At 31.2% G+C, this 27,203-nt stretch overlaps 2 protein-coding genes across 2 annotated transcripts; both read left to right on the top strand.

Annotated features, from left to right (window-relative positions):
* The first annotated feature begins 377 nt into the window (after positions 1-377).
* On the top strand, positions 378-22,651 carry LOC124921476. Its single transcript, XM_047462145.1, has 4 exons — positions 378-592; positions 692-838; positions 908-1,117; positions 22,446-22,651. The coding sequence occupies exons 1-4, from the start codon at positions 431-433 to the stop codon at positions 22,584-22,586; spliced, it is 660 nt and encodes a 219-aa protein (XP_047318101.1). The 5' UTR covers positions 378-430; the 3' UTR covers positions 22,587-22,651.
* Positions 20,559-21,545, top strand: LOC124921477 (putative F-box protein At1g32020). Its single transcript, XM_047462146.1, has 2 exons — positions 20,559-20,739; positions 20,832-21,545. Exons 1-2 carry the CDS (start codon positions 20,707-20,709, stop codon positions 21,372-21,374), a joined length of 576 nt encoding a protein of 191 aa, XP_047318102.1. The 5' UTR covers positions 20,559-20,706; the 3' UTR covers positions 21,375-21,545.
* Positions 22,652-27,203: the final 4,552 nt, after the last annotated feature.

Raw genomic sequence — 27,203 nt, 5'->3', positions numbered from 1 at the left:
TGATCTTAATTTTTCGAAATTCCCCTTCAGTTTTTTTTTATCCTTTCACAAGTCCTACAACTTTCCGTTACTTCTAACCATCTCCGAAGATAAAGGGACACTAAAGCATCTGCGAGTCGCAGGTTGCGGGTTGCAATTAGTTCCAGCTTCATGTTCCATGAAATTTGATTCACTCATCTCCCTTAAGCTTCTAAATGTAAATATAAACGATCTTCAACTTAAGGAGGTTCTAGAATGTTGCCCTTTACTTGAAAAATTAAGTTTGCATGACTGCTATAAACTCACCCATCTCAGAAATGGCGATTCTTTGAACAACACACGGTTGAAGGTTTTGTCCTTGATGCGCTGCTACAATCTTGAGCATATCGATTTTTGTGCTGACAATGTCGATAGACTTGAATACACAGGAAAGTTAATATCGTGGTCATTTATGAAAACCCCGAGACTAGCTAATGCTTTTATACGCTACCTTTGTTATGATGGAGAAAGATCAACAATGGATGCCACAAATTTGGATTATAACATCTCTAGATTTGCTCTCAACTTCCCTATGCTGAAGAATCTAATTTTATCGTCGGAAATTTCTTTACATGTAAATCTCCCTTCCTCCCTCCAAGTTTATTTATTTATTTATTTAATCTTCTTGTAACTAACCAAGATGTTGTTGTTGTTATTGTTGCTTGCTGCCCAGTATTTCAAGAACCCTAAACCAGTGACTGAATTCCCTAATATTAGGCAATTGGTTTTGCCTGTTATTAAATTCCACAGTGAAGACAAACTGATATGGGTTAGATATATCTTGAAGGCTTTCCCCTTGTTACAAACATTGGAGTTAAATGTAAGACAAAATTAATCATTCACCTTCCTAGTTGTTGTTGATGATTAGATTATTAATTTAATGTTGCAGTTGGACAGACCGTTCTTCCTGAGGCAGCCGATAAATTTCAAGATGGGGATAGAAGAAGAGGAAAAGGTCATAGAGAAATGTCCTAATGGATCCATAAGCGAGGTAAAGGTGAATGGGTTTTTGGGAAATCAAAACGGAGTCGATTTGGTAAAGTATTTGTTAGAGAATTTATCAGGGCTTAGAGAATTGACCCTTAGTCCATACAAGAAGGTGTACAGAACATTTAATAGTTGGGGTTACACCGATGATCAGAGCATTTTGGAATTTGATTGGTTTGAATACCAGTGTGAGTGGCTTCTTAATGTAATTCCTCCATCTGTTCGTCTACACCTTGAAAGACGGAGGATTTAGTTAGTATGATTGATTTATGTTACTTTTAATTTTTATCAGAAATCATCACTTTCTCAAGATTCATTGGTTTAGGTTTTGTTTATGTAGGATAGATAGGAGGAACTTGAAATAAGTTTGTTTTTCTTCTCCTAATCTGAATGTTTTTTTTATAATAATTTATTTCAATACAACTATTAAGTTTAGGTTTTTTTATATGGTTGCTGAGAGAATACATATTTAATCTTTTATAGTTAGTTAAATGTTTATTAAGATAACTAGTTTAAATCTATAATATGACATACCAGTTTTTTTTTTTTGGTAAGGTAGCCCTCCTCTCAATTCCTGAACTTCAAAATTTTTTTTTATATAAATACTCTTTTTCTATATTATCATGGATACAATTTTGTTATAAAACTTTAAGAAAAGTAAACTAATATTTCTCATTAATTATAATGATCAATAATTATATATAAATAACATCAATTCGGATAAAAATATATATATAATATTATTTATTTATAAATATTTTAGATAAAATATTTAATAAATTTAAAATTGATTTTGGTTGGTAAACTTTAAGTTTAATCTTAAATTTAATGTTAACATATATTTTATCCTTTGGCACCTCACTTAACACCTCAATTGATCATTATCTTGTAACTCACACTTTTTCATATATCTTTTTTATCCCATCGGGAATTACACGCCAATCTTAGTCAACCTCAATTAATGAGATATCTCTTATCTCTCGTTAAACTCAACCACAAATCTTTAATTTCGACTTCACACTCGACAAACCACCCACCACCCGACCTCCATCTCGTGACCTCACACTTTCAAATGTTCGCCAAACCAACAACTAATTCTGACCTCACACTCGACAAACTACTCACCACCCGACCTCCATCTCGTGACCTCACACTTTCAAATGCTCGTCAAAGCAATAACTAATTTCGACCTCATACTCGACAAACCACCCACCACCCGACCTCCATCTCGTGATCTCACACTTTCAAATGCTCACAAAACCAACCACTAATTCTGACCTCACACTCAACAAACCACCCACCACCTAATCTCCATCTCGTGACTTCACACTTTTAAATGCTTGCTAAACCAACAACTAATTTTGACCCCACACTCGACAAATCACCTACTACCCGACCTCCATCTCGTGACCTCACACTTTTAAATGATAGTCAAATAAACAACTAATTCCGACCTCACACTCGACAAACCACCAACCCCTGACCTCCATCTCATGACCTCACACTTTCAAATGATCGTTAAACAAACAACTAATTCTGATCTCACACTCGACAAACCACCCACCACCCGACCTCCATCTCGTGACCTCACACTTTCAAATGATCGTTAAACAAATAACTAATTTTGGCCTCACACTTGACAAATCACCCACCACCCGACCTCCATCTCGTGACCTCACACTTTTAAAGGCTCGCCAAACCAACCACTAATTTCGACCTCACACACGACAAACCACCCACCACTCGTGACCTTACACTTTCAAATGCTCGCCAAACAAACCAATAATCCTGACCTCACACTCAATAAACCACCCACCACCCAACCTCCATCTCGTGACCTCACACTTTCAAATGCTCGTCAAACCAATAAATAATTTCAACCTCACACTCGACAAACCACTCACCACCCGACCTCCATCTCGTGATCTCACACTTTTAAATGCTCACAAAACCAACCACTAATTCCGACCTCACACTCAACAAACCACCAACCACCTAATCTCCATCTCGTGACTTCACACTTTTAAATGCTTGTTAAACCAACAACTAATTCTGACCTCATACTCGACAAATCACCCACCACCCGACCTCCATCTCGTGACCTCACACTTTCAAATGATAGTCAAACAAACAATTAATTCCGACCTCACACTCGACAAACCACCCACCACTTGACCTCCATCTCATAACCTCACACTTTCAAATGATCGTTAAACAAACAACTAATTCCGACCTCACACTCGACAAACCATCCACCACCTAACCTCCATCTCATGACCTCACACTTTCAAATGATCGTTAAACAAATAACTAATTCCGACCACACTTGACAAACCACCCACCACCCGACCTCCATCTCGTGACCTCATCTCGTGACCTCATACTTTCAAATGCACGCCAAACCAACCACTAATTATGACTTCACAGTTTTCGTATTCTTTGTTTAAAAGTTGCGCCACCATATATTATAGTCAATAATGCATTCTTGGAAATCTAAATTTGTATGTTTTGGTATTCAAACTCTAGTTTTAAACATAAAATGTGAATACTTTAATCGTTAGATCACTTGAGATTGTTGAAATAATTTCATTGTTTTGTGTATGTACATATTTTATATTTAATATTTTTTATCAATTAGTTAATTTTTATATTAATAAAAAAAACCGTAAAAGGACTTGAGATTGTTGAAATAATTTTATTATTTTGTGTATGTATATATATTTTGTATTTATTATTTATTACCATTTAGTAAAATTTTATATTAACAAAAAATTATTTATATATATATATATATATATATATATATATGAGAGAAAAAAATTATCTAATAAAAGATAAAATATATTTATATAAAATTAATGATGAAAAATAATATAATATATATATATATATATATATATATATATATATATATATATATATAAAAGATAACTAACTACATTTAATATATATACAAATTATTAATAAAAAATATATTTTATGATTAGTGATATATATATATATATAAATTATTAATAAAAAAAATATATATTTTATAATTGTGAGAATATATATATATATATATATATAATTAATGGGCGAGAAATTAATTAGGAATGAAAAAAATATAAGATAAAATATATTTAATTAAAATTTAAAATTTAATTAAGAAAGAGAGAGTAGGAGAGAAGAAAGAGAAAATACCTAATGATGTGGATTATAAACTTGATGATGTGGATTATTGTGGGGCTTGTTGACTTTAAGCATCAATATATATAAATGGTATATTAAACCTTTTTTCTTCTCTGTGGCCCATTTAATAAAGTGAAACTAATTTATGTAATTTTTCGTTCAGCAATATAATTTTGCTCACTAGTATGTGGCCTAAACGATGTAAAATACCATGATAATCCATTAATAATTTGATATTTTTTGTGTTCTTTTTAATCAATTTGCAAAATTTTAATTTTACGACTAAACAAAATTGCAACGAGTCGAAAAAAGTTGATAAACATATCCAAAATATTATACTTTTTCTTTAGGGGATATATCCATGTAAATTTACTAAAATCATCCACAAATGTACAAAATAACAATATATGAAAATTAATGAGCAGATCTCCAAACATCCGAATGAATTAGGTCTAAAGAAACCATAGATGTAGATTTAGAAGTTAGAAAATGTAACTTATGTGTTTTCCCATATTGGCATGATCCACAAAATAAAATAGTATTATTACTTGAAACTGTTAATTTAAAGTGTCATATAACTAAAGATGTAATAGTGCTAGAAGGATGTTCGAGTCGTGCATGCCGAATTTGAGTCGGATATCGAATACAAATAAACACTTGCTTATTAGAACATGTTGAAGAAAAACATTCAATAGGGTCAATACAATAAAGTTAGTCCTTGAGTAGTAGTTTAAGAAGAACCGTCTTTGTATCTTAGGTCTTTAAAAAGACAAGTATTTAGGTGGAATTCAAAAAACACGTTATTATTCAATTAAAATCTTGTGACACTCATTAGATTTTTAGTAATATTCAGAATATGTAAGATACTACGTAAGTAGAGAGCTTTTCGTTGATTTAAAATTTTAGTAGTACCAATATTATAAATATTTAGAGACATATTTTTTACTTTAAGGAGTATGTACGTATAGATTATTAAGGTCAAATGTGATATGATCGGTATCACCTAAATCTGAACACCAAATGAGATCCGCAATATTAGATGATGTAACTAACATTATCGTATGATTTGTAGAAGGACTAAAATGAGGGCACTCAAGAGCATTATGTCCTTTTACATTAAATATTTGACAAGGTGGAATATAAAAACAATTTTCTGAATGATGGACAATTTTATAACAAAATTTACATTGCGGACGATTATTATCATCGGTTCTTTCCGCCTCTACGTCCATAAATATAATTTACATTCGCCGAAACGTCTGAGGGACAAATATTTTCATAATAAAAATTATTTTCTTAAATATAAGTCATTCATGATTTAGAAGGATATTTGTCATCTCATTAAATGATAGATTTTGTCCAGAAGTTAGAGAAGATATCATCGACTTGAATTCATCTTTGAGTCCGTTGGGTATAGTTAGTTGCAAATCTTTCTCAAATACATATTATCCAACAACGATAAGTGAATCTAACATGTTTCTAATATGTTGAATGAAGTTAAGAAGAGAGTCACTACCTTTGTGTGCGTTTAGGAGTTGACTTCGTAATTGAAATAGTCAACTCTTTGATTGAGAAACATATGACTTCTCTAGGGTTTCTCATATTTTTTGTGATGAAGATAATTTTGAGATTTGTTGACGAATCTCGTCAGTCAATGTTGAAAAGAGTCATGCAAGTACCCTTTGATATTGGATACGCATGTTTAAATTTTAGATTATTGATTTGAATTGTATTCCTTTGATCATCCATTTTTTGAATAAATTTGGGAAGATATTTTCAATTCTCTTATACAACATCCATAAAATCATAATCTATAATAATAAGAGTACCTTGTGATTTTCAATAGATATAGTTGTGTTTATCAAGTTTTACGTTTTCAAGTAGAATTGAGAAGTGATATTGCTCTTTCATTAATTCATTTTCAGGAGTTTTTCCTTGTTAAGCTCGGATACCAATTTAAATTTCAAAAATTGATAATATTAAAATAAATAAGAACTATTTGTTTGAGTTCTTAAAATAAAATATATATGACTAAAAGGTCACGGAAAGCTTTTAATTAAAGTGGAGGTCATGGCTGTGGGGTGTCATGCTAGTTCTCCTTAATTCAAAAATAACATAATATATATAATAAAAAAAATCAAATTGATCTTTATCTCTCACGATAATTAACCGCATAGGAGAGAAAATTTTAAATAGATTGTTGTACCCCAGGGAGAATCCAGCTAAAAAGATAGGTATTACACTAATACGGGTCATAAGTAAACATATTAATCAAACCGTTCCACGAATACCCTTACTAAAATAAAATAAATATATGAAATCTAATAAAAGATAGAATACTCGATTTCAAACAAATTTATAAATTTAAAACTATATAGGAGAAATATTAGATTAAGAAAACATGAGAAGTTAAATTAATTAAATTTTAAATAAGCAAAACTAATTATATAAATAAAGAAAATATGAAAGTCTAATTTAGTAGATTTCAGCCTAATTTTGTAAGAATATATGAAAAGGAAAACAAAACATGAAAACAAGAAAAAAAAAATCGTGGTAAAAACATATTATCAAGTGATTAGATACCCGGGAAGACGATTATAGAATTTTAATGCCTATAAATCATTTTGGAAGAATAAATAATATATCAAATCAAATTAATTATTTTAACTTATTTTTAAATATTAATTTATATTTTTTATAAATTTTTGAAATAGTTTAAAATTAAGAAATATAAAAACTATTTTACCCTTATATTTATATAAATTATTAATTTAATTAATTTTTATAAAAGTAAGGGTGAGACATGTTGGGTCACCTTACCTTACTTCCTTTATACCGTTTAGCTCTAAAGCCAATTAGACAAAGCCTTTTTTTTTGGTTAAATATATATATATATATAAAATAATATAATATAATGTTTTAACAAAGTTTAGCCTAGACTACAACCTGCTGCCACCGCCCTGCTACATAGCTCCTCCCTTGGTTGTACTGGGATTGAGAATCGATACTATTGTGCACTGCTCTCAACCGAGGATGCATATTTCGATAGAGAGAAGGACATCGGCCAAGGCTGGCTCCTTTTCTTCATCCATGACCGAGATGGGTCCATACTTTGGTCAAAAATCAAGTTTTGCAACTGTGGAGGCTAATCACAATCCTCTACTTTGTATTTTTCATATATTTTGTCTCGTCTAATTCTAGGCTTTCATTTGGGTTTTTGTTGATTTTTATTTTAGGCAAGTTTATGACTTATATGATCATAGGGTAGTATAAATTTTTTTAAACATTGTACAACGTAAGAAGTTTTAAAAATGGTTAAAATTAATTAGTATAGATCTTAGTGGCGTTGTGGGACATAACGTCTACAAATCTTTTTCCCACACATAACCAAACATCAAACTCATTTGTCTTAATTTCCTAATATTTTATAAATTATGTGACTACTCTCTAGTCGTGAAGATAATTAAATCGAAAAAAAAAATTAAAGTAGGCCTATGACATACTTTTTATTAAATATCTCATATTTTTTTTAGATTCGACAGGATGGTAAGTTATGCAGTTGTTTATAAAGCCTAATGTTTTCTAAAATTTAATTTTTTGATAACCTTAAAATTATTTTCAATCACATTATTTTCAAAACAATATTTTTCAAAGAGAGATCCCAGAAGAAAAAAAAAATTAAGCTCATAATGTGCGAATTTGAGAGGGATTTGAGTGAGTGTTAATAATGCATCATTTAAGAAAAATAAATAATAGTATATAAGTGTGCAAATCTATATATATATAATGATGCTTAATTTTTAAAGTGTCCGGATTGCCGGGTCGAGAGCTGTGGTTAATTTGGATACTTGGGTCGAATTGTGGGTTGACCCGTTTTTAAATTTAAAACGGTTAAAAATAATATTAAAAATGCTAGAGGTATGGTTCAAACTTGCAACCTAACAAAACAAGTACAATTCTTTAACCAACTAGGCTACAAAGACTTTATATTTTAAATTCAACACAAAATTTGATAAACGCGGAACGTTTTAATATTAATATAAGTTCAACTTTTTAACTAACTAATCTATATATGTAATGATGCTTAATTTTTAAAGTGTCCGGATTGCCGGGTCGTGAGCTGTGGTTAATTTGGATACTTGGGTCGGATTGTAGGTTGACCCGTTTTTAAATTTAAAACGGTTAAAAATAATATTAAAAATGATAGAGGTATGGTTCGAACTTGCAACCTAACAAAACAAGTATAAATCTTTAACCAACTAGGCTACAAAGAATTTATATTGTAAATTCAACACAAAATTTGATAAACGCGGACGTTCTAATATTAATATAAGTTTAACTTTTTAACTAACTAATCTATATATATATAATGATGCTTAATTTTTAAAGTGTCCGGATTGTCGGGTCGAGAGCTGTGGTTAATTTGGATACTTGGGTCGAGTGTAAAAAATATTCTATAAAACAAAACAAAACAAAACATTTGTCTATTCTTAAAAAATATAAGATTTTCAATCGAATTATCAGATTTTTCATTACGTATTTTAAGACAGTGTATAATGATGTTGAGTAAATGGATATTTGGGTCGAATTGTGGGTTGACTCCATAAAAACTTAAAACGATTAAAAATAAAATTAAAAATGTTATCCGTAATTTTTTTCACGGTTTTTTATATTATTACTCGTACAAATGCACGGGCTAAATGCTAGTTTGATAGAGAATGATGTTTAGAATTAAAAAGGTAATTATGTCATGCAAACTACAAAGATGTAATAAATGATGTATGTAGTTGTTAATTTGAGAAATGAATGAATTATATGTATATATTGAGGTCAAGACTTAACTCGATCACATAAAATATATTTTTTTAAATTTTTCTCTTAATATTTTTTTATATATACACAGTTTTATTTTCAGTTATTTTTATTATAATATATAATAAACTTTTTATTAATTCAACTTGCATAGAATATATATATATATTATCTTTAAGGCTTAAGGTTTTCATCTCCCCGAAATTAAGAATGTATATTTTTGTAAGCTTCTTGATTTCTCTAATTTGTCTTTGTTTTTTACATTCAATATAATGTTGTACTTGCCTTTTTCTATTATATAATGTAATTGCATATAAAATTTGCCAACTAAGTTTTTTTAATTGACTGCTTTCACTATATAAACATGGAAACTAAATTAAAATGTAAATAAATAAAACAAAAAAATCGAACAAAACTGAAATTAAAATTATATGAGGGTCACTTGACCCAAAACTTTTTAAAAATCAAAATCGGCTCAAGAAATAGCCATTTGAAAAACCTTAGTCAAAAACTTTTGATCATTATTTGAATATGGATCGTTCTGAGCTAAAACTGTTTAATAAACTCTTTGAACGTTCAAAGCTTTGGAAGAATTATGATTTAATGTTGGATTTGAGACCTTTAATCAAAAACATTTCCAAAGAATCTAAAAATCTAACCTTAAAAAAATATATATATACTTTCATTCTTAGCTTTGGTTTTAACTTTATAAATGTTAGATATATGATTTTTATTTTATATAGTTTATATACATGTTATTAATGTTTCTGAAAGTATATGTGTGGGCTGGGATCGATTGAAAACGACACCCGATTTAACGTGGTATCTAGCAAAATTGCTGAATAATCCACGGGCAGAGCCACTGAAAAATATTTCACTATAATCGTTAACACGGATTACAGATACTCAGAATAGTTCGAGAGAGAACTAACAAATATTGGATGCAATAAACCAAAGAGGGGAAAGTTTCTTTTATACACTAAGAAACTTCCCCAACTCCCATCATCTTCCGATGTGGGACAATCATCCAAAAAGAATATTCTAGGCAAAGAAAGCCCAACAAATCTCCACCTTGACTTGAATATTTTCCCAGATAGCCAGATGCACCAGATGTATTTTAAATACCAAATGTGCCAGATGCATTACACTGAATGCCCAGATAAACAAAACATATGCATTACACTAAATGCCCAGATAAACAAAACATATGCATTACACTGAATTCTCAGATGTGACCTGCTCTGCCTCAGGCCTTGCCCCTTCAAGGGCAATCAACAACTTCTAACATTGAGCAAGTTCAAATAGTGTTGAAACTTGCTTTGCAGAACCGGCTTGGTAAACATATCAGCTGGATTGTCTGTAGTCCCCACTTTGTTTACCTTGATCCTCTTCTCACTTCTCAGAAAATGGTACCTCACATCAATGTGTTTTGTTCTTTCATGGTGAACTTGATCCTTGGTTAAGCATATTGCACTCAAACTGTCGCAGTACACTAAAGCCTGATCATGGTGTAGACCCAAGTCACTAACCAATCCTTTCAACCAGATTCCCTCCTTAGCAGCTTCTGTCAAGGCCATATATTCTGCCTCTGTAGTAGACAAGGTTACTGTCGGCTGCAGAGTAGCCTTCCAACTCACAACAGAACCACCAAGCGTGAATACATAACCGGTCATCGATCTTCTACTGTCTACATCTCCAGCATAGTCAGAATCTGAGTAACCAAATACTAGACACTGACTATCACCACCATAACTGAGACCAATATCAGATGTACCCCTGAGGTAGCGGAAAATCCTCTTCACTGCTTGCCAGTGTTCCTTACCAGGGTCTCCCATGAACCTATTGACAACACTAACAGCATGTGCAAGATCCAGTCTAGTGCAGACCATAGCATACATCAAGCTTCCCACTGCACTAGCATAAGGAACATGTGACATGTATTCCTTTTCCTGAGATGATTTAGGTGCAAATGCTACAGACAGATGTGCATTTGAAGCACTAGGAGTATCAATGGGCTTAGCAATAGCCATTCCAAACCTTGATAGAACTTTCTGAATATACCCCTTCTGTGACAAGAATAACTTCTTATGACTTCTATCTCTGTAGATCTCCATTCCCAGAATTTTCTTAGCATCACCTAAATCCTTCATTTCGAATTCTATACTGAGTAGTCCCTTCAACTTTTGAATGTCAGACTTCTTCTCAGCAGCTAGCAACATATCATTTACATACAATACCAAATAGATGAAGGAACCATCTTTGAGCTTGTTGTAGTAGACACAATTGTCATACAGACTCCTTGAATAGCCAATCTTAAACATGTAGCTATCGAACCGCTTATACCACTGCCTCGGGGACTGTTTTAGTCCATATAAGGACTTCTTCAACTTGCAAACATATTCCTCTTTTTCAAGTTCCTGAAAACCATCTGGCTGAGTCATGTATATCTCTTCTTCCAACTCTCTATGTAAGAAAGTTGTCTTCACGTCTAGCTATTCGAGTTCCAGGTCCTGATGTGCAACTATAGCAAGTAGCACCCTGATGGAAGTATGTCTGACTACTGGTGAGAATATCTCATTATAGTCCACTCCCTCTTTCTGACTGAACCCTCTAGCAACTAACCTGGCTTTATACTTAACCCCCTCAGCTGGTGACAACCCTTCCTTCTTCTTGAACAACCATTTACAAGTGACAACATTTCTCCCTGGTGGTATTCTAGCTAATTCCCATGTCTGATTCTTTTGAAGTGATGCCATCTCATCTCCCATGGCAGCAAGCCATTGGACAGACTCATTACCCGTAACAGCTTCCTTGTAGGTGGATGGCTCATGAGGATCCACTTCCTCTACAACCTGTAAAGCATAGGCAACCATGTCCTCATAGCCATACATTGAAGGAGGTACACCAAAATTAGCTCTTCTAGGGCGATTAAGAGCTAGATTTTGATGTTCTATAGATGATGATGGAGCAACTGGAAAATCTACCGCTGAAAGTGGTTGAGAAAACTCTCCTCTACTTTACAACTAGCCTCAGTCATTTCCTGTTCCACCTGTTTCTCGACACCACAATCTACCAGAATGGTGAACTTCACAGTTGGGTTAAGCATGGAATTTTCATCAAAGACAACATTCCTACTCAGAATGACCCTCCTAGGACAAATATGGTAAGATGTTCCAGAATTCAGAACCCACACATCAGTGTAATGTGTGTGACCATCAGCAACTAAGGCCATATCCTCTTCGGAATTTGTACCATCTTCAGCAACTGCAACAGTACATGGTGCTTTCTCATGTTGACTTTGTCTCTTCTTTGGACATTCATTCTTCCAATGTCCATTTTCCTTACAGTAATTGCACACATCTGTTGGTTTCGAACCCCTACTGACTAGTTTCTTGGGGAACTTCTTTTTCCCCGGTTTACCATATCCCTGATGGTTATTTGCAATTAGCCCAACAACTTGACTATCCGAAACAGTGCCACTACAGCTATGTCGCAATTCTCTACTGTGAAGGGCAGATCTAACTTCTTCTAAAGCCAATGAATCTTTACCACTAATGAAAGACTCCCTAAAGTTTTCATATGATATTGGTAAAGAAACTAATAGAATCAAGGCAGCATCCTCATCATCTATCTTAATATCAATATTACGCAGATCTAATAATATTGCATTTAATTGATCTAGATGGTCTCTAAGAGGTGTACCTTATTGCATACGTAGACTGAGTAGACGTTGCTTCAAAGCAATGTTGAGTGTGCCTTTTCTTCCAAAGACTTCATATCAGCAGGTGGTGGGACAGGTGCAGGCTTCATCAAGGGAGCCCATAGGCCGTGTTGTTTCAACAATGCCCGGACCTTGATCTGCCACAGACTGAAACTATTCCTCCCAGTAAACTTGTCGGCTTTCAAACTTTTACATCCAACCATCGTTCTTGCCTGAGCAGATCTGAACAACCCTGCTCTAATACCAGTTTGTTATAACGGATGCAAGAACAATGATAATAATAATAGTAAAAGACAGAATGAAAACGACACCCGATTTAACGTGGTATCTAGCAAAATTGCTGACTAATCCACGGGTAGAGCCACTGAAAAATATTTCACTATAATCGTTAACACGGATTACAGATACTCAGAATAGTTCGAGAGAGAACTAATAAATATTGGATGCAATAAACCAAAGAGGGGAGAGTTTCTTTTATACACTAAGAAACTTCCCCAACCCCCATCATCTTCCGATATGGGACAATCATCCAAAAAGAATATTCTAGGCAAAGAAAGCCCAACAATATATATATATATGTTTGTTGTTTTTTGCACCATTAAGTTAGTCTCTTAGGGCTATGTTTCTAGACCCAATGGAGACCCGTAGCTCTCCTATGACCGAAGAAATAGACATGTTGTTGGTCACGTTTCTGCACCCGATAGGATCCCACGATCGAGAGCCTTCACCCACTACTAGGGCTGCAAATGAGTCAAGTTACTCGTGAGTCACTCGTGAGCCGCTCGGTCAAAGCTCGACTTGAGCTTAATTTTAACCGAGCTTGAGCCGGCTCGTTTAAAATTCGAGTCGAGCTCGAGCTCATATAATGCTTGCTCGATGGCTTGTCGAGCTTTTTCGAGCCTAAGTATATAATATATAATTTTTTTTAATATTAAAACTCAAATAATATATTTTTTCCCTCTCTTTCTCTTCAAAACCCATATGAAGGCCCATAATCCATAAGTAAAACCCTAATTTCTAACATATTTACGACTCTTCATCTAATCGCCTCTTCTTTCATTCTCATCTAACCTTATCTTACCTTAAGGAAATCCAACAACAAAGAAAGGAAAAAACTATCTTATTGTGGTGAACTCAATGATAAGGTAAGTCTTGTTCATCTTTTTTTCGTATTAAAAAATAATTATGTTTATATATCTTTTTTTTATTTATTAGGATAAACTTAGACTTCAATTATTCTATACATAAATTGAATGAATATATAGAATAATATTTTCGATTATTCTATAAAAAAGACTAAGATATATACTATTGAAAGAGATAAAAATGGTTAATATATTATATATAATAAAAATAAATATTATGGATATAATAATTAGTATATCATAATATATAATTATTTAGGATAAAAATAGTTAATATATTATATATAAAAAAATATTTATTATATATAATATTGAAAGAGATAAAAATTTTAATATATTTTATATAATAAAAGTATAATATATATAATATTTAAAGGAAAAAAAATTAATATATTTATTATATATAATATGGGGAGAAAAAAAGGATATATATATTATATATAATATGTTTAGAGAAAAAAATAATTTATAAGATTAATAATATATATTATAATATAAAAAAATAATAAATTGAACATTATTTGTTAATTAGCTTATACCTAGATCAATTAATTTTTTTATATTAGATGTTTGATAATTTTATTTTAAGTATATTATAGGTAAAATTGACATATTTATTAATATTAGGTATGTCTATGGAAGAGTCGTCTCTTTTACTTACCATAAATAGTGTCGTAGCTGAATCTAATGAGGTTGAAATTGAGATCAACACGGAAACTAGAATATCTAGTCCAGAAACACAAGAAAAGGCTGAAGAAAATGAGGAAGAGATATTCCAAATAAAAAAGGAAAAAAATTTCAGATATTCCAAATAAAGAAAAGGAAAAAAGTTTCAGATGTTTGGAATTATTTTGATACAGTTGATGGACATAAAGCGAAATGTAAACATTGTAATGCTCTCTTTACAATTGATAAATCAGGATCCACATCAAGTCTTTTGAGGCATAGATTAAGTTGTGTGATGAGAAACTTAATTTGTGAGTTGCTGAACAACAAACAAAGTTGAATTTTTTGCCATCCGATTCAGCTTCACCATCCATTTTTGCTTTGCATTATGAAAAATTTGATATGGAACAAATGCGAGAAGCAGTTGCTCATTGGATTATGATGAATGAACATCCATTCACCATTCTTGAGGAAGAGGGGTTTAATTTAATGATGAAGCGTGGAATGCCAGAATGGCAAAAGATTACTCGAATGACTTGTAGAGAAGATTGCATGAAAATTTATGAGATGGAGAAAAAGAGATTGAAGAAAAGTCTTGAGTGTGTAAATAAAGTAAGTTTGACAACAGATTGTTGGAAGTCAAAGAATCAAAAAATTGAGTACATGGTAGTCACTGGACATTGGATTGATTCTTGTTGGAATTTACAGAAGAGAGTTTTAAGTTTTATTAACATTCCACCACCAAGGGGAGGTCTTCAAATTTCCGATGCCATTTTCAAGTGTATGAAAGAGTGGGGTATAGAAAACAAGGTTTTCACTATTACGGTTGATAATGCTTCCAACAATGATTCGGCTATTCGATATATGAAAGATATCATTCAAAGGTCTAAAAAATTAGCATGCGGAGGAAATTTATTCCATGTTCGTTGTTGTGCACATGTCTTAAATTTGTGTGTTCAAGATGGGTTGAGAGAGATTGAAGATATTATAAGTTATATAAGGGAAAATGTAGAACATGTAAATCGTTCTGAGGCAAGACGTGTGCAATTTGCAGACTGTGTACAACAATTACAGTTGAAGGACAAAAAATTGATTCGTGATTGCAAAACCAGGTGGAACTCGACTTTTGAGATGTTAAGTTGTGCACTAAAGTTCAAAGAAGTGTTTAAGATGTTTAAAGAATGTGATCCATTTTATAGTTGTTGCCCTCATGATGAAGAATGGAATAAAGCTCAAAAGATTTGCTAATTGTTAGAGGCTTTTTGGATGGCCACTCACATTATTTTAGGTAGTGAGTATCCTACTTCAAATTTATTTCTACAAGAAGTTCAAAAAATAAAGTCAGCATTGGATACATATGCATAACATGGCGATTTATTTCTGAAGGAGCTGGCTAGTAAAATGAAAAAAAAATTTGATAAGTATTGGGGTGACTGTAATCTATTGATGGCTATAGCTGACGTGTTCGATCCAACCAAGAAAATGTTTGCAGTTGAATTTTATTTTCCTAAGCTTTATTCTGAATTAGATGCCTCTAAGCATATCTTAAAAGTTAAAGAGGTAATTTATTCTCTTTATGAATAGTATGTTGATGAAGAAATTAGTAACGCAACGTCTTATTCCTCTAAATCTAAGAGTTTTGATTCCTCAAATATTAAGAGAGATCAAAGTTCTATTTATAATTGGGATGATTTTGATGACTATTGTGCAAAAGTAGAAACTTTGGAGAGTAAGAAATCTGAATTGACATATTATCTTGAAAATGTCGTCTAAAGAAGAATGAGATTTTTAAAGATTTTTCATGTTTAGAATGGTGGAGGATGAATAGAATGCAACATCCATTATTATCTAAGATAGTAGATGACATTTTAGCAATCCCAGTGACTTCAGTGGCTTCAGAAGCAACATTTAGTGCTAGAACAAGAGTCATTAATTCTTACCGTTCATCACTATCTACGAATACAGTGCAAACTCTACTTTGTGGGGGTGATTGGCTTCGACATATAAATGGAATGAAAAAGAAGACTAAAGTAAGTTTTTATTATTAAATTCTTATGTTACATACTGAATTTTATCACTTATTTAATTAATTTTTCACTTTTTCAGAAAGAGAAGACATATCAAGAAATTTTGTTGTCGGTATCTAAATCTTAAAGTAAGTTAAATTTTAGTTATTTGTTTTAATATTTATTTTTTATATTAATTATTTTTAAGATTAAACATTTCATATTATTGAATGCAGGTAGTTGTACGTGTGCTATGATTGAAGAACATGAGTTAAAAAAGATTAATATATTGAATGTTCAAACAATTTTTATAATTTTGTATTTTAATTTTTGAATTTTATGTTTTAGAATTTTGATTAATAATGGTGATTTAATGTATTGGATTATTATGTTTTAGAATTTTGAATAGTTATGATTGTTTCATATTTTAATTTTGAAATATCATGTTTTTATTAATGTGTATGAAAGATTGATATTTTAATTTTATAAATAAATTTGGTTCGAGTTCGAGCTCGAATCGGGTTCGAGTTCGAGTTCGAGCTCAAGTTTGAGCTTAAAAATTAATTTTTTGTTCAAGCTTTCGAGTCGAGCCGAGCTTGTAGATAATATAGTCAAGTCGAACTCGAGCTCAAATTTTTAAGCTCGTTCGAGCTCGAGTTTGAGTCGAGCTAATAAATACTTAATCGAGTCGAGCTCGAGTTTTAGCAAACTGGAGCTCGGCTCGGCTCATTTGCAGCCCTACCCACTACTACTAAAGGCAGGCTCTCGCTTTGTGCTCCCGATAGATCGAAGACAAAACCTGCTGTGCACCTGGGACTAAGAGTGAGCATAAAATCCGTTATCCGACATCCGAGTCCGTATCCGATTTTTTTTCCAGATTTAGATTCGGATAATCTGAACTTTTTAGTTCGGATTCGGAATTAAAAAAATATTTTCGGATATCCGAACTATTCAAAGTCATAAGTTAGTATTGTTCACGACCAACTGACAAGTCACTTTCTGTAAAAGACGCATGTGACTCTTTAAATTCTTTACATAATATAAAATTGGGAGCATGTGACTCTTTACATTCTTTATAATTGTGTGGAACATTATATTGAAATATGTGTTATTTTGATGTATTACTTTCTTAAATATTTATAATAGTGATTATTGCATTCAAGACAATGTGCAAAATATTTCGGATAATTTGGATTATCCGTATCCGTATCCGAAAAATATCGGATAGTTCGGACTCGGATAGTAAAATATGAAATTTGGATAGTCCGGATAGTTCGAAATTCGGATAGTTCGGATTCGGATAATCCAAATGCTCATTCTTACCTATGACTGATGGAGGCCGCTACACGTTAGTTACGAAAGATTGGCACCCGGTGGATGTTATTGCACACCCGCGACTGAGGGTTTCTTCGCCTACTATTGTTGGAGATCGAGACTAGCATTTGTGCATCCGACCAGCCGAGGACCGATGTTGTTGTACGCCCACGACCGAGAGTCTTCACCTACTGCTGTTGAAGCCAAGATCGACGTCCACTGCACCCGATAAGTCCAGGACCGACACTTGCTATACTTAGGGACCGATGACTGATGTTGTTGCACACTGTTCGATAAAGGATGTAGATTTTGACCGAGAGAAGAACAACGACCGTGGTTGGATCCTTTTCTTCTTCCATAAGTTGGGTTCAAACCTCGGCCAAAAATCAGGTTTTATGACCGTGAAGGCTAACCACTGTCCTTTGCTTTATATTTTTTTTATATTTTGTCTTGTCTAGTTCTAGCCTTTCATTTGGGTTTTGTTGGCTTTTATTTTATGTAAGTTTTTTTATTTATATGATCCAATGGTAGCATAAAAATATTTAAAAAACGGCCAAAATTAATAAGTAGAGACCTTAGGGATTGTGGGACATACCGTCTAAAAAACCATTTTCCCATACGTAACCAAATATCGAACTCATTTCTCTTAATTTCCTATTATTTATAAATTAGGTAACTATTCTCTAGTTGTGAGGATAATTAAATGGAAAAAAAAATTAGAATAGACCTATGACATAGTACTCATTAAATATTTCAATCTCTTATTTTTTTTTTTTCAATCAATGTAATGTCACGTCATCCTTTTTCTTATCACTTTTTTTAAAAAAAAATAGTTTATCAAGTTTTTGAAAAATAACTTACTGTAATATATATATATATTAAATAAGTCCTAATTTGTTTTCCTCTATAAGATATGTGAGGTAAGATGACTAAGTATAATTTTAAACGTTTATTTATCTCTCTTATTCATTAATAATTTCTCTCTCTTATCTTCATTAATAATTTTTTTTTATCTCTTTAATTTTTATTAATAATTTTTTTTATCTCTTTAATTTTTATTAATAATTTATTTCAAATATTAATAAGGACAATAATAAATCAAATAGAAAAATAACAAAATATATATTATATTCTCTTAAATATTTAAGAGAATAAAAAGTTAAATATAATTTTTTTAAATTAATTATTTCTCCCATTCTCTCTTTAATTTTTTTTTTAAATTTTATTTTCTTATAAAATATATTATAAATTGAATCAATTAACTCAAAATGTTACCTATTATCTCCTTTTATATTATTATTGGGTTAATTCTTATCATAAATTATTTTTTTTATTTACGTTTTAATATTAATAGTTGATAATTTAAGTTATATTTATTTTGAATATACTATGGGTTAGATCTTGACAAATTCTTATTTTCCTTATTATAATTCATTTTAAAAACAAATAAATAAATAAATTATTAACGTAAATAAATATATATATATATATATATATATATATATATATATATATTAATAAAGGAGAGAAATAATTAATTTATAAAATTAAAAAATTTTATATTTATTTTATTATTCTCTTAAATATATATTTATCAAATATAATATATATTTAAAATATATAAATTTTATTTTTTATTTTATTATTGTTCTTATTATTATTTTAATTTTTTAAAATAAATAAATTAAATAATAAAATAAATTAATATATATTTATAAATTAATAATGTAAATAAATTATTAATAAAGGGAAAGAAAAAAATTATAAATAAATAGGAGAGCTAAATAATTATGATTAATCATCAATATTTAGTCACCCTTCCAAGTATTAGCTTGCAAAATTTTCGTTCCCTATAATAGCTCTTTCCCCTACCACAATTTGACAAACGCGATAAAAAAAAAGATCAACCATGCGTGCTCAGCTTAGCTTAGCTTAGCTTAGCTCTCTCGGCAATTTTTCTCTCCCTCCCTCCCGGTAATATTCATCTTTTTTATCGATTTGGTGTTTGTTTTTTCTTCGTTACCCTTTAATGAAATGTGAAGTTTTTAGATTTGTTTGGAAATATTCTTCATGTTATATATAATTTTGTCAATTTCAATTTTGAAAAACCCTAGGAGACAAGACAAGTTCAACCATGTGTGCTTGTTTGCTTGTTGAGACAGCATTAGAGAAGATTTTATACTTGAATGTGTACTTTTGGTGCTAAAACATGGTTTATTCTCAAGAACTATAAATATTATTATAAAAGATTCAATGGGAGCCAAGTGAGAGTTTTATGTATTTTATCAACAACGACGGTAAATTACCGTCGTTATTGGTTATTTCCCGTCGCTAAAAGGTTATTTTTCGTCGCTAAAAGGCATTGGTGACAGCAAACTATAAAACTAGCCCGGATAGATTTTTTTAATAAAAAATTAGCCCGGGTAGGTTTCAAATCCTGGCTTCGCCCCTGAGATTCATCACTGATCGAAGAAGATGACTATCTAAGTACTAATGCGGTCTAGTTTGTGTCTCAGCATCATATTTACATAGTTGTTTCCTACTCTTAGATTGGAAGGATTATGCAATGAACCTAGAACTCAAATCTGCAGAAACCATCCTGTTTTATATATTACTTTTGTCTATTTCAATTTTTTTTGCTGATATACTTTTCAAACCTGCTGAAAAAAGAATAAGATCGTATCAGTGATGAGTCTTAGTTGGAATTTGGTTTATCTGCATTTATGCCAATTCCATTGTTGTTAATAATAACTTGCTATATAGTTGAGTTCTCTTAGTTGATTTTTTAGAATTCTCAAAATGCTTTAAAGGTTCCATTAATTGTTGTTTGCAGGTGTAATTACATATAACTACTGAGGATTGCGCGATGAGCCGAGGACACAAAGCCCCTAAATTGACGGTACGAAAAAGCCAGCTAGACAAACCGACCCACCCTGTTAATTTATATAACTAATTGTTAATGATATCGATCATTTTCAAGTAAACTTGCAGGAAACAACGAATGATTACATTAGCGAGTTGCCAAATGATATTCTGAGCATGATCACTTGTAAGCTGGACCTGAAAGATGCAGTGAGGACGAGCATTTTATCGAAAAGATGGAAATACATTTGGATTAACCATACTGACCTCATATTTAACCATCTTAATGTACTTGGACTGGACCGTAAAAAGCTTATGGAAGATTCAGTAGGTGCAGACAGTTATTTTGTGAAATACGTGGACCAAACTATGCAGCAGAGGTTCAAAGGTGACGGCAAGATTAATTCTTTTCGCGTTTCTTTTGGGTTGGGGAAGTTCTTTTCTGAATCTATAGATAGGTGGATCAGTTGTGCCCTTGGAAAAGGTGTTGAGACCATTGATCTTGATTTTTCAAAATTACCCTCAAGTGATCTTTCTTCATCCTTCCAGAAGTGCTACAACTTTCCGTGGCTTCTAACCATCTCCGAAGATAAAGGGACACTAAAGTATCTGCGAGTAGCAGGTTGCAGGCTCCAATTAGTTCCAGCTTCATGTTCCATGAAATTTGATTAACTCGTCTCCCTTAAGCTTCGAAATGTAAATATAAACGATCTTCAACTTATGGAGGTTCTAGAATGTTGCCCTTTACTTGAAAATTTAAGTCTGCATTTATGTACTAAACTCACTCATCTCAGAAATGGCGATTCTTCGAACAACACACGGTTGAAGGTTTTGTCCTTGAAGCACTGCTCAAAACTTAAGGAGATTAATTTCTGTGCCAACAATCTCATTTCCGTTAAGCTTATACATTTAAATATAAGAAATCACAAGCTGACAAAGTTTCTAGAAAGTTGCCCGGTACTTAAAGACCTAACTCTGCATTACTGTAATAAACTCACCGATCTGAGGATAGGTAATTCTTCTAACAACACAAGTCTGATGTTTATCTCTTTGAAGAAATGCTTCAAACTTGAGCATATCCATCTTTGTGCTGACAATGTCGAAACACTTGAATACACTGGAAGGTTAATATCTTGGTCATTTATGAAAACCCCGAGACTGACTAATGCTTTTATACGCTACGTTACATCAACATGGGATGCCAACAATTTAGATGATAACATCTCGAGATTGGCTCTTAACTTCCTTATGCTGAAGAATCTAATTTTATCGCCGGAAAATACTTTTCAAGTAAATCCCCCTTCTTCCCTTCAAGTTTATTTATTTATTTAATCTTCTTGTAACTAACCAAGATGTTGTTGTTGTTATTGTTGCTTGTTGCCCAGTATTTCAGCAACCCTGAACCAGTGACTGAATTCCCTAATATTAGGCGATTGGTTTTGCCTGTTGTTCCATTCCACAGTGAAGACAAACTGATATGGGCTAGATATATCTTGAAGACTTTTCCCTTGTTACAAACATTGGAGTTAAATGTAATACAAAATTAATCATTCCCCCTCCTAGTAGTTATTGATGATTAGATTATTAATTTATTCTTAATGTTGCAGTTGGACAGACCGTTCTTCATGAGCTCGCCGATGAAATTCAAGACGGGGATAGAAGAGGAAAAGGTCATGGAGAAATACCCTAATGGATCCATAAGCGAGGTAAAGGTGAATGGGTTTTTGGGAAATCAAAACGAAGATGTACAAAAGATTTGATAGTTGGGGGTACACTAGTAAACCAAGCATTTTGGATGTTGATTGGTTTGAATACCAGTGTCAGTGGCTTCTTAGAGAAATTCCTCCATCTGTTCGTCTACACCTTGAAAGACGGAGGATTTAGTTAGTATGATTGATTTATGTTGCTTTTTAATTTTTATTTTTATCAGAAATCATCACTTTCTCAAGATTCTTTGGTAAATAATTTTGTTTTTCTTCTGATAATCTGATTGATTTTTTTTATAATAATTTATTTCAATACAACTGTATGGATGCTTTGAGAATAAATGTTTGCTAGTTTAAATCTATAATAGTACATACCAGTTTTTAAAACTTAAAAAAAATTATTTCTCATTAGTTATAACACTTACAATATTTCCTCCTAATCCATGACAAAAAAAATTTATGATTAAGATTTTGTTGATTGTTCTTTATCTATAACCAACAAAATTTTGATCATAAATTAAAAAAATATTATTTTTATTTTTAAATTAAAAAATAATAAATAATTTTTAAATATGATAATAATATTTAATTTCTAATTTTTATACGTAATAATTTTTTTTAATTTTTAAAAATAATAATTAGTTATTAAATGGAGGATAATTAGTAAATATGGAGAAAATGGTGATTTTTTTTTGCTCTGAAATATAGTAAGTGTGGTCTCTATTTATAGATCTCGAAAAATTATGAATTTTAATATATTTTATTTATTTATTTAAATTATAAATAATACTAAAATCGGATTTTAAAGATTAGAGATAAAGAAAATCTAGGCTGACAACATTTTATTGGATGAGTTTGGTTGTGATTTTTGTCAAAATTTGACAAAACCAAGACCCAATGACATTATTGTGGTTTTGGTCATAGAATGACCAACCATTTGGTCATGATAAATTTATAAAATCAACTGTAACCGGCATCATGACTAGGGGTGTCAATTCAGGTGGGTTCGAGTCGGGTTTAAGGAGGTGCATTATAACAAAATTTTTAACCCGGACCCGACCCGAACCTGAACCAACCTGAAAACAATAAATCCGAACCCGAACCCAAACCCAAACCAACCCGACCAACCCGATTAACCCGACTAACCCGAAATATTCTACAAACTAAAATGGTAAATCATGCTTCACAATTGCTAAGATTAGTAACTCTCTAAATCTTTCTTGACTAAACTTTTGAGACCTAATATTAAGACTTGTATCCCCTTGTTCTAACAAAGCTTGAGCAATATCACGAGTTTTCTGTCTAGAACATTGATTAAAGATATGACGGCGAAGATTACATGTTCCCATGCTACTATCAGCTTTGTATGTAATTCCACATGCTTTACCTTTACATCGCAAATCTTCTCCCTCTATTTTAGGAAGCATATCAAAATACTGCCACCACTTTGATTTTAATGGTCTCTTTCGTTTATCAATACCAGTTTTGGAGGCTTGATCTTGATAATCAATGCACGTTTCTTTATTTGCATCTAAATTTGTCATAGGTGAATCCTCCACACTATCCTCCTCAAGATCAAGATTAATTTGTGAACTCATTTTATTGCTGGATACTAGCAGAGTTCAAGAGATTAAAAAAGATGAAAATTAGAGAAGAAATGTATATTGAAGAGAAGTGAGAAAGAAGGAAGAAAAGGAATAATGAGAAAGACGAAAGGAAGAAAAAGAATAGAAATTAAGGATATGAGTTAGGTCAGTTAGGGTTAGGGTTTTTTTGTAAAGTAAACAAGTTATTTTTTTTATTAATATATTAGGTGGGTCGGGTTGGGTGGGTGGGTGGATTCGGATTGATGAGTGACCTGATTTTTTAATTCAGGTCAACCCGGGTTGACCCGAACCCAACCCAACTCAACCCAACCCAATTTTCTTTTTTCAGGTTATATTTTGGGTCTGACCCGAAATGATTCAAACCCGAAAACCCCTAACCCTAACCCAATATTCTTCGGGTCGACTCGTGTCGGGTTGGCGGATCGAGTTCATTTTTGACACCCCTAATCATGACTCATTTTTGGGTCATGGATAAGGATGCTCTTAGAAAGTATAATATAATAAATGAAAGAAATTTATTTTTAAGAAAGTGATTATTTTTTGTTATTTATTATTTCATTTTCTTAAAAAAAAAATAAGAAAAAAAAATAAGTTACCAGCGGAGGTATTGTCCCATTGTCCAAATCAATCTAAAATATATGAATAAAATAATTATTAAATTTGAAAAAAAGTGTAAAATTGAAGTTTGGATAATTATTAAATTTATCCATAACATAGAAAATGGTTAACTTTAAAATTTCTCAAATTTATATAAACGAATTAAGAAGAAAAAGATCGCTAAAACTGGTGTAGTCAAAAAAAATCTTAAACTGATATTAACGAGTTTCTTGTGTTTCTTTGTGACAAAGTTGTAAACCTAAACATAGGTGGTTCAAACACCGTTATTATCGATAAAACAAACTAATCCAGCGAAGGAAGCTATGGACAAATTCGAGGTTTGAATGATGGGAAGATCGATGTTCCATTTCTTGAGGATGGATTGTAGGCGTGTCTGATTGTTCGTCGGAGCTGGTGAACAGGAAGTAACATAGTTTATGAGATAGATGATGATGGTCGGAGAAATTCTATAGAAATCTTGTTGAAGAGATAATTTGTAAACGAAACCTACTCTAATATACTCGTCATTGAAAGATTAGATAAATTTTGTTCTAATTTCCATCCAAAATAATTATATATTTTTATTGTTGTTGTTTTTCGGTGGTTAACTGAAGGTAGATTTTGGGTTAAGGAGAGTTAGTTCGTGTCTACCAAGGTGTCTACAAAGGTACGGTATGTTTTCACTGAGCAACACACGTATACTTAGAAAAATAACAAATAAGGAGGTATGTTTCATTTCATTTGCCACTTTCATTAAAAAAAAGATAATAGGTAGAGAATGATATTGGCCAAAGTTAGCCGATCTCTTTAATTTTTTCTATAATTAAAATTAATATAATATTAAAAAAATCAATCTTAAATGCTCTCTAACTTAATCCGAACTATTTTAACAGCACATTTTGGAAAATTAAATTCCCAAATAGTCTAATTTATTTATAAAATATAAGTTAACAGAAAATTTGAAGTTTTATTTAATAATAATATATGTCGATACTACAAATAGTAATACTCTAATCATAGATTCTATGGTATTATACAGAGACGAATCTATGTAGGGGTTCGACCTACCCGAAATAAATAATATTTCTTTTACGGTAGAAATTTGAAATTACATCCTGATTTTTAAAAAAAAATTAATATAATTTACTGTTTTGTTTATCTAATTATTAAAAAAAAATGATAAAAATTACCTTTATTCACTCGTTTTATCCAAAATTTTCTCGTTATTTATTTAAGTTCGCCATAATTGTTTTTCAAGTTCATCTCACCTTAGAATCCTGGGTTCGTCCCTGAGTATATGAAACACTGTATTTGTCATCATTTGTTTTTTCATCATTGTAAACATCAGCTCAGGTTTCTCACATTTTTTACGTTTATAGACTCATCCGTTGTTGATAAATTCTCAAAATTCAAAAAAATGTCTTTGACATGCAATAGAAGGATAACAAAATTATTAATGATTGTGGAGTGTAATGCATATAAGACATATGCAACATATACATATACAGGAGACAACAAGAAATGAAACTCTAACATCACACTTACAAATGCCAAGAAAAAACTAAGGAAACTCACAATAAATTATCATTTGTCTATCTTCAACTGGGACATAAACAAGTTGAGGAAAATGATGCAACTCGAGTTGCATGCAAATATATAAAATATAACACTCCTCAAAATGTATAATACAATTTGTCTGTATATTTTAATTGTATAAGTATTTTGACTTTTGTTCACAATTGCAGTTCAATTTACTCTATATATTTCAATTTTGAAACATTAAAAGTTGTATTATATAAAAAATTTAAATGATTATAATAATTTTTGACTTAGAATACATAAAAGAGTGATACATTTGACATTAATGTGTTAAGCGTTTTACATTAATGTATGAATAATTTACATGAAGTTTACATTAAAATTTGTTGTATATATTAAGCAATTCAATTGTAGTTTAATTTGTTGTATATATATTTTAATTTTGAAACATTAACAATCTTATTATATAAGAATTTTAAATGATTATAACAAATTTGGACATAAAAGTAAAATTATTCCAAATACAGTACATAAAAGAGTTATATGCTTTATATGAATTCATGTGTGAATCGTTTACATTAATATATAAATTGTTTATATTAATTTGTTATATATTTTAAGTATAAGTAATACAATTTTTTTTTTTTGTATATATTTTAATTTTAAAACATTAAAGATTGTATTATATAAGTATTTTAAAGGATTATAATAACATTCAACCTTAAAACAAAAAATTTTATTGAAGTAAAAATGATCAATTAGATTAATGAAAAATGAGTTCATTGTTAATTTTTTTTAATAAATTATTATTTTTATTTAATTGTGTTACCTCAAGTTGATTTTTAAAGAATAATTCAACATAAAAAAACCCTAATTATAGTATCAAGAAAATAACACAAATTTAAAGTTGATAGAAAAATTTAGTATTTAAGCCCATTATTTTGAAAAACCCTAGGACAAAACAAGATCAACCATGCGTGCTCAGCTTTAGTTGGGAAATTTGATGAAATGGCCCCCATAACAGGGGAAATTCCAAAAAGGGCCCCCGCCTA

This window comes from Impatiens glandulifera, chromosome 1 (assembly GCF_907164915.1).
Source record: "Impatiens glandulifera chromosome 1, dImpGla2.1, whole genome shotgun sequence".
NCBI lineage: Eukaryota > Viridiplantae > Streptophyta > Magnoliopsida > Ericales > Balsaminaceae > Impatiens > Impatiens glandulifera.
This window is presented reverse-complemented; position numbering and strand designations above follow the sequence as displayed.

Bases quoted from the DNA above. Each gene is read 5' to 3' on its own strand.
- LOC124921477 (XM_047462146.1), top strand. From the start codon at position 20,707: ATGAGCCGAGGACACAAAGCCCCTAAATTGACG. The intron at 20,740-20,831 runs GTACGAAAAAGC...GTAAACTTGCAG, and splicing joins ACAAAGCCCCTAAATTGACG to GAAACAACGAATGATTACAT.
- LOC124921476 (XM_047462145.1), top strand. From the start codon at position 431: ATGAAAACCCCGAGACTAGCTAATGCTTTTATACGCTACCTTTGTTAT. The intron at 593-691 runs GTAAATCTCCCT...CTTGCTGCCCAG, and splicing joins CGTCGGAAATTTCTTTACAT to TATTTCAAGAACCCTAAACC. The intron at 839-907 runs GTAAGACAAAAT...TTAATGTTGCAG, and splicing joins TACAAACATTGGAGTTAAAT to TTGGACAGACCGTTCTTCCT.